Source organism: Pollicipes pollicipes, unplaced genomic scaffold (genome assembly GCF_011947565.3).
Source record: "Pollicipes pollicipes isolate AB1234 unplaced genomic scaffold, Ppol_2.1 Scaffold_6052;HRSCAF=7182_pilon_pilon_pilon, whole genome shotgun sequence".
Classification (NCBI taxonomy): domain Eukaryota; kingdom Metazoa; phylum Arthropoda; class Thecostraca; order Pollicipedomorpha; family Pollicipedidae; genus Pollicipes; species Pollicipes pollicipes.
This window is the reverse complement of record NW_023596805.1, coordinates 26,218,856-26,227,371: the sequence shown is the minus strand read 5'-3', so window position 1 is coordinate 26,227,371 and position 8,516 is coordinate 26,218,856. Positions and strand designations below refer to the sequence as shown.

Below are 8,516 nucleotides of genomic sequence, written 5' to 3'. Positions count from 1 at the left end.
CTTGTGCTCAGCCGCAGACCAGTTCATGGTTTGGTAAGCGCTCCCGACCTTTTCCTCACGGACAAGATTCTCCTGCTCTTACCTGCTCTGATATTCTTGACAACAGCTTTCACTTGGTTGCTACGGGTCAACTGTTGTCTGTTTGCGTATCTAACTTACGTGATCTTCAGCTTCAAACACGCCACGTTACTCATTAGTAATCACGAATTCAGGATTTCCATAGCAGTCAGCGTATTTTGAAAACCTATCACCACCCTCATCGTCATCGGCGAATGCCCTGGTCGGTCGGCACGCTTCTCCTTGCTTGAATCAGTGCAGCAATTCTTCTGCGGCTAGTGCGCGGATGGCTGCCGCGTACACACGCAACACAATGTGGGGGCGACAAGCGGGTAAAGTTTGTAGTTCTTGTAGGTAAAGTTCTAAAAAAATGGTTGTAAAAAAGTTTTTAAAAAAGTTTGAATAATAATATAAATAATTTAAATGAAAGTAAAAATAAGAAAATCAAAAAGTAAAAAAAGTTTGCAGGTTAAAGTTCTTGTAGGTAAAGTTGGCCAAGCGTTCTCGAGAAACCGTGCACCTTGCACCATCTTCCCTCGATCCCTTAGACACCTTGCCAAACATGCCATGAAACCAAAGCCACACTGGAGCCAACGGTAGTTTTTTTGCGGAAATAGGTCGACGAGCTACACACCGCCAGGACGGGGTCGCCCCTGTTCCAGCCAAGCTCCATTGGCCAGCTGCCAAATGATCGTCAGAGCGAGCGTTAAACGTCGCTCTATGTTCTCCCGGGAGCGACCTTACGATGACTCAGTGACCGGCTGCGATATGAGAGGTGCCCATGCCATCCCACTTGTCTGGTGTACTCTACAGCCAACCCGGGCGCCCGCACCCCTCACCGGCCGCCGCTGGCTGACCCACTCACTCGGCGGAGCCTTCCGGTCCAACGAAGCGGCTCCGCCCGGTTTGAAGCCCCCTGCGCCGTCCAGGTGACCCCGCCCCGGCCGCCGTCGGCCAGCCGGCGGCGGTCCGGTGTCCTCCCACTGGGTCAAGTTCTCTCGCCAGAGCCGTGAGTCACGCCTTGGGCGGCAGCCAGGAGCCCTTCCCCCAGCGCCGCCCCGGGCCTGAATCAGGCCGGCGGCACGCCGCCGCCCCAGCCCGCGCCGCCAGCGGATATTTGGCGAGACCGGCCGGCGGTGCAGACAGTCGAGCGTCGGCCGTGGTCAGGTCAGGTTGGGTCAGGCGAGTGTGCAGCGGCGAGGCAGAGCAGCGCTCCGGTCAGCTGACGAGGACAGGGCAGCGACACAGGTGGGTTAAATGACCGGCCCTGCCTCCGGACCAGGGGTGACGGACGGCAAAATTCCCAGCGGGTTAACGATCCAGCTGGGTGCAGGGGCGCGGTAACTGGAGGAATCCGAGGGCTAAGCCTCCAACCCCCCCCCCCCCCCATTACCATTTCCTCAACGTTCTGATGGTTTAGCATTGCACATAAAGACGTCCTTTAAAAAAAGACAAAGGGGCTATTCCTCATCCCCCTTCCCTTCATCCAATTTAGGATACCATTCCCTCTGCCTGGGGCTTGGGAGGATGGGGAGGGGCACATAGGTCAGAACAGTTGAGCGCATGGGTCGTCCAAGGGAATATTGCATCACTGGTGTAGTCTCCTATCCATGAAACAACCAGTGTTTATATTCGCAGTAGTAAATGGCCTTGGTCCTAACGACTAGCACCATTGTTTTTTTACTTGGGTTGGTGATACGGTCCTGGTGCCATGGTCCTGTAGAGCAGAGCGATGATGATGGTGATGAGTGATGAGATGCGTTTCAAGGCGGATAAACTGTGGGTGGCAGACCGCTCAGATGTGCAGATACGTCGAGTCAGTCTGTGAAGGTTTGAGCCTGCCGGAGCGGCAGATCACCGCTCAGCCGACGCACCTAAGCGGACGGTATTGGCTGCATTGTACAGCGATCACGGCCCGGCGTGGGCAATTTCAAATGGAGGACTCGCCGTCGTACAACGAGCCAGCACATCCCCACCCAAACAGGTTACCTAGTCAGCTGACGCTTCCACACGTGTGGATCAGCTGGGAAACACCGGTAACGCGCACTGTGAGAGCAGTGGACGAGAGAAGTCCCATGGGTGTACGATACCTCCACTTTGACAGCCATTCTGCGGAAGCTCTCAGTGCCTCCTCAGGAGATTCGTGACGACACTCGAAGTGTTTTTGTTCACATCTGAAGGTCGTCATCCGTTGCCGGGCTTCACGTGGAGGCTCTGATACACTCCAACCATAGATAAAAGTCATCAAGGTGTTTCCGATCTCATGATCACACACATCGACAGGTCCACATGGCGGCAATGTCGGAGACATACGCACTCCGTTGCCAATCATGATGAAGTATATGGCATTATGGCATTGGCAAGGCATTGTGGCATTATGAAGTATATCTAGTCAAGTATATCAATGGTCTAGTCAAGTATATTAATAGTCTAGTCAAGTATATCAATAGTCTAGTCCAGTTTATCAATAGTCTAGTCAAGTATATCAATCAAGCAATCATGAAGTATAATTAGTCACTTACATACCTCTCTGACATCACTGCTGGATTCAAGCTTTTGTCATGGGTCGTGATCTTGCTGTAATGACACTGTTGTCCTTCCCTGTCCTGCCTCTGCCACGAATATTCTGGATTTCACGAGTAGCCCCCACACCAGATGGCACCACCATGATGGCCCGATCGTCTCTCTCTTCGCAGGCAGGCCCCCGCCATGACGATGCTGGAGCCCGAGATTCGCCCGCTGCACGCGGTGTGGCCGCCCAAAGAGTACAGAAGACCCAAGGAGCCGTCCTTCTTCACACGCATACCAGGTGAGGATGACCTTACATACCTTGGTGAGCATACCTTACAGCACAGCGCGTTATTGGCTTGCCGGCCGCTTACCTGACGTGTCTTCAGCTGCGAGGCTGCGCCTTCAACGACCTCTACGTCGAGCCAGCTCCATACAAGCGGGTGTTTGATCAAACAGTGCTGTCAAGTTTTCTGAATGTGCCGACACCAGAAAGTGGTGTTGAACAGACCAAACGATTGCCTTGTGGGTAACCTCAACTTTTCCTTAAGTTGTCCAAAAAGCTAACAATCGCGTTATGTTTTGTAGCGAAGGAAAATGCGACCGTAACGCGATCTCTTTCCTGCCTACAATAGCTCATCCAGCTCCCTTCGCTCATAAAGCATTGTCATCTATGCATAGGCATACTCAAGCTCATATACCCATGCTGAGAGCACTCAGCATCTGCTGCTTCCGCTGAAATTTTACACCGTGACGACAGACGGTGGGAATGATCGGTTTTGGTGACGCGCGCATCAGCCTCGCTTCTATCAGCGGGACGCGCCGCCTGCCAGCCGGGCCCACGGCTGCTCCGCCATGCAGACCCTTCGCTGATTCACCGCCCAGGGATTGGCAGGGCAGAGAGGGGGCTGACGGTCAGCTGGCGGGTCAGCTGACACCGTGTCAGTCAGCTGGCACACCAGTTGGCGCCGAGGCGCCGACTAAAGCCCGCTGTCCCTGCTGATGACTCTGCTGACGAACGATGGCGGATAGGCGCAAATTTTGACGGCTGTTAGAGTCTGGTGACGACTGGTAAAGGCTGGTGACCGCCTGACGGCGGTGAGGGTAACTTTATGACGGTTCATGACTGGGTTTTGCTGGTGGGTTCCACTGTTCGGACTTGCCCCGTACTTTGGGTGCAGCTTTCATGGTATAATGCGGCTGCTTATCGTTTTGTTCTGCGAGACGAAGAGAGCGGGGCATTTATTATTATAGGGGTAAATGTGTGGGGTGAAAACGTTATTCCACGCGGGGGAATGAGGACGGGGAAGAATGGGAATCTTTCATGTCTTTACTGGCACAGCACAAATCTGTCTGACAAATGTGAACGAGCGAGGCCGATATTTCGGCGAAACTGACGTGTTTGTAATTGAACCTGTTGTGGAAATTCTGCATTACTTCGATCAAGTGACGGTAAAAGGTTTTGTGCCCCCGGTATAGGTTTTACGTGACGTCACGTAAAACCCTTGCTGTCCGGGCTTCTCCGAACACCAAAGGGCGCAGAATCTATGGGTATGACGTCATGACTGACGTCAACGGCAAATATTTGTTGTCGTCCGGGTCGCTACGAGCACACCCTTGTTTTTACCGTGCTACGATTTGCGGGATCCACGTACACGAACGGCATGCGGCTCGGAGGATAACGTAAGAGTTGCGTGTGGCTCTCGAACTTCAAGAGATGCGCACGTGTCACACCGCATGACATACTCACACATGCCACAATTTGAAAACCGCGCACGATTTTCGCGCAACGTCCGCGCTACCTGGCGCATCTCGGATCACTCTAACTTGATTGGATACGTGGGGCGAATCCGAATCTGGGACATCCGGCCGAGCGGCGCCAGCCAAAGCGGCTCTGGCAGCCAAACTCCCGAGGCCTAATTATGATAGCTGAAAGCCAAGCAGGTGCATCGGCGCCTGTCCAAACAAATCCGTCATTTTTCAGGATGCTGCGGCTGCGTTTGTGAGGCGGCAGTCTAGAGGCTAGCCAATATAGACTTTGAAAAGCCAATGAGCGCCTCCCTCGAGCCTCACTTATTTGTGTTTATGTCTGCTGTTAATCGCATAGTTATATCTTAAGAAACGCGGTTGCTTAATAGCGTAGTCAAAAGTCTTATGAATTTTGAGGCTGTTATATTATTTGGTGTTTTAGTAAAAAAAAGCTAGCAAAATAGCAAGCTAAAGTGGTTGAAAATAACAAATGAGCCCGAAAGCCAAGTACTTTCTGTGTGACAACCATTATGATATCCAGAATGTCACCGTGCTGATGTCTGTTTGCAGAAGCCGACAAGACAGTTGCATGGCCGCCACGAAATGAGGTCAGTCTATACAAGAACGCGCATTTGATGTGGACTTTCAAAGTCGCATATGCTGTGACAAATCTCGCGTGGTATGCCTATCACTGTGCAAACGTGGTATGCCTATTACTGTGAATGCGTGGTATGCCTGTCACTGTGAATACGTGTTATGCCTATTGCTGTGAAAACGTGATATGCATATTACTGTGAATACGTGGCATGCATAGTGCTGTGAATACGTGGTATGCCGATTACTGTGAATACGTGGAACACTGCAAGATGGCGTAATTTTAGCGGAAGCTGATTTAGGGTCGGGACTCGCGCAGCATTGTATAATATTCATGCCAAACTAGCTTGACTACAATGTGCGTACAAACAATGCGTGTCATGCAAAAATATTCCTAACGCGCGCACACTCGCCGCGCACCCACTATAGGCGGGACCAGACAGCGGTCGCCGATGGAGGGTCCGTAACCAGCGACCGGCTCGTTTCAGAACGACTCTCGCTCGTCGTCAGCATGCAGCGCCCCCAACGACCCCAGCCAGACAGTGGTCCTCAAGCAGGAGCTCCCTGTCCGCCAGGAGGCACCGCCGGTTAGTATGCGTCATATCGGCTCACGCTCCGTGGGAAAATGCTCCCCTGTAACTTTTTACTGAAGAGGGACGCGTTAGTTTTGTGCAAATGCACGACACATTTCCAGCTCACAGCCACATCCTAACTCTATAAAACGCTGAAAATGCTTGCTTTCGACTTCTGTCATGGAACGATTCATCTTCAGCCCGGTCATGTTGGCACGGGCCCTATTGACTGTGCCGATATTTCTCGTCCTTGCATCGTTGAAAGCGAACGATGCGCGATGTTGGCTACCGGGCTCAGATTCAGCGACGTATAATGGGATGTTTTGTGTTAAATGGTTTAGCCATTTTGCATCGCGTACACTTATTGTAACTGCGGTTGCGCGTTCCTCCTGCTCGCGTCACGCAACTCCGCCCTGTCGCATGTGCTGGTATGTGAGCGAGACACTGATGTCAGCAATGCCATGCTGACCCGACCTGACCTGACCTGAACTGACCCCTAGGTGTACCAAGCACAGCCAGTGGTGACGGCCCTGCCCCGCGCCCGCGGTGACCTGAAGTGGCCCCCCGAGAACTGTCAAACCAGCGACGACCAGCCCCCTGCCCGCATCCAGACGCCCAAGCTCAGCCGGAAAGCACGTGAGTTTATATATATACACACACACACACACACACACACACACACACACACACACACACACACACACACACACACACACACACACACACACACACACACACACACACACACACACACACACACATATATATATATATACGTGGACTGAAGAAGTATTTCACATGCAGCAATGTACAGTATATATATATATATATATATATATATATATATATATATATATATATATCTCTCTCTCTCTCTCTCTCTCTCTCTCTCTCTCTCTCTCTTCTCTCTCTCTCTCTCTCTCTCTCTCTCTCTCTCTCTCTCTCTCTCTCTCTCTCTCTCTCTCTCTCTCTCTCTCTCTCTCTCTCTCTCTCTCTCTCTCTCTCTCTCTCTCTCTCTATCTGTATATCTATATATAGCGACGACCAGTTTTATATACATATATATATATATATATATATATATATATATATATATAAACTGTACAATGCTGCATGCAAAATACTTCTTCAGTCCACATTCATAAGCCGTTGACATGATTACAAGACTGCATACAGTGGTGAGCTGCGGTAAACCACGACTGCATACAGCCGTGAGCTGCAGTAAACCGCGACTGCTTACAGTGGTGAGGTGCGATAAACCACGACTGCACTAGCTGCGTATAACCACGACTGCGACAATCCAAACTTGTATGACAACAAGCCTCAGTGTGCCCACCCCCGCACGCCGCCGCCGTCTCCGGCGTTGGCTCATTCCAGGGGCTTCTGGCCCTGCCAGCCGCCGTCTGGCCGCTCCAGACCCAGTTTCCAGGCAGCGCTGTGTACTCTGGGGCAGTCGGCCAGACCAGGAATAGCCCGCGGCTGAATTCCCAGTCGATGGCTGATACCAGCCCTCCGCTGGCCTGGCTGAGGGGGGAAGTAGGGGAGGGGGGAGAGCGCGCCGGATGGTGCCGGATGGCTGTCGGCGCCTGTCGGCTGACAATGTCGGGACGTGAAGACCTCTGATCGCCGACCGTTTTAGTCTGAGGGATTAGAGAGGTAGTCTGGAGTGTTTGTCTGCTGTTTCGCAGAAGTACGACGGTAGCCGCACTACAGTCGGGAGTGTTTCAAAATATCGCTCAATTGTGCATTTGAACTCAATGTCGCATTGGGGTCTAAGCAAGTTCAAATTACGACGGCGATGCACTTTGATGGCACACTTACGTTCCATTAGCTCGAGCATCTAACACAACAAGCACATGCGTGCCCATGTGTACCCACATGCCTGCCCCCGAAGACACTTGCATGATGTCTTCAGTGCGAATATAAAACTTAAAATGGTTTGCGGGGCAAAGCCACTTGCAAAACCGTTATTAGCGCAAGAATATGCCTTTCAAATGCACGGAGCTTTTCGAAGAAGTCTATTGTCGGTGGATACCGAGCACAAGCACTCATTTTTGCATTCTTGGTGGAGGGAAGGGGGAGGGGGCTTCACTGAATTCACACGTTCATCTTAGCTTTGTCCCTTTTCAAGCCAGAAGTCCGATGGCGTTTTTGAGAGGCCAGTAAACCATCACAATATCTTCGCTGGTGATTTCAGGCGTAACCAATCACACTGTGTGCTCTTCCAAACCAAATGACTGAGCCTGAGAGTTTTAACGGGAGAGTCTGACTGATCGATGACTTTCTTTCCAGAGGGTTTCGCCGGCCAGGCCCTGCCCAACAACTACAGCGGCTACCGCGTGGCGCCGGGCGTGCTGCACATGTCTCCGGAGGCGAGCCGGTACATCAGCGACCTCTGAGTCGGCCGTACGGGCCCCCACACAAAACTGATCCAGGTGGCGCGCGCGTCGTGTCGAGGGGTGCCGGACTGAAGCGTTGTGGACGCGGCGCCGCGCTTCGGGGAATCATGGCGGAGTTGTGCTTCTCCGCGTGTGAACAGTGACGATACAGGGCGGTGTTCCGTTCACAGGATGGAGTTAGTGCCGGCAGCGGCGCGAAGCGTGCGAACGTGTTTAATTCGTCGTCCTAGGTCGCAATTTCGTTTGCGTGATTTCCTAAGCTGCGGCCTCATGGCAGTAGTTGGCTTTGAGCCAAGAATGTCAGGACAGGGCAGAACCGTGACCACCTGGAGCGCGCTATGGAGGATGTGCGAGGCGGCCGGCAGCCGCTGCACGTCCGATGCAGGGCTGTCTGCGGACAGGTGGACGATTCGTGAAATGTGGTCTTTCTTCAAATAAACCAACGTGCAACGTTTGTGAGTGCAACGCACAGAGCGGAAAAAGACGAGCTTCCTTTGAATTCCTCAACTCCATGTTTACGTGGTAGTGGTGCCCACATGTTTACTACACACAACTCATCTCATTCTCCTCGGCCCGCCTGCTCGGTGAGATGACTACCCCCCTGCCCGGCTACACGGCTGCCCGGCTACAGGGCTAC

The 8,516-nt window shown here is 52.4% G+C and overlaps 1 protein-coding gene across 1 annotated transcript; it reads left to right on the top strand.

Annotated features, from left to right (window-relative positions):
* The first annotated feature begins 1,174 nt into the window (after positions 1-1,174).
* On the top strand, positions 1,175-8,333 carry LOC119104633 (uncharacterized). The gene is made up of 6 exons (XM_037228350.1): positions 1,175-1,305; positions 2,754-2,866; positions 4,885-4,922; positions 5,397-5,495; positions 5,981-6,116; positions 7,773-8,333. Exons 2-6 carry the CDS (start codon positions 2,767-2,769, stop codon positions 7,877-7,879), a joined length of 480 nt encoding a protein of 159 aa, XP_037084245.1. The 5' UTR covers positions 1,175-1,305; positions 2,754-2,766; the 3' UTR covers positions 7,880-8,333.
* The last annotated feature ends 183 nt before the right edge of the window (positions 8,334-8,516 follow it).

What these genes read in the sequence shown, in the direction of transcription:
- LOC119104633 (XM_037228350.1), top strand. Translation starts at nt 2,767, where the DNA reads ATGACGATGCTGGAGCCCGAGATTCGCCCGCTGCACGCGGTGTGGCCG. An exon ending in CTTCTTCACACGCATACCAG is followed by an intron (nt 2,867 to 4,884) that starts GTGAGGATGACC and finishes GTCTGTTTGCAG; the next exon opens with AAGCCGACAAGACAGTTGCA. An exon ending in CAAGCTCAGCCGGAAAGCAC is followed by an intron (nt 6,117 to 7,772) that starts GTGAGTTTATAT and finishes CTTTCTTTCCAG; the next exon opens with AGGGTTTCGCCGGCCAGGCC.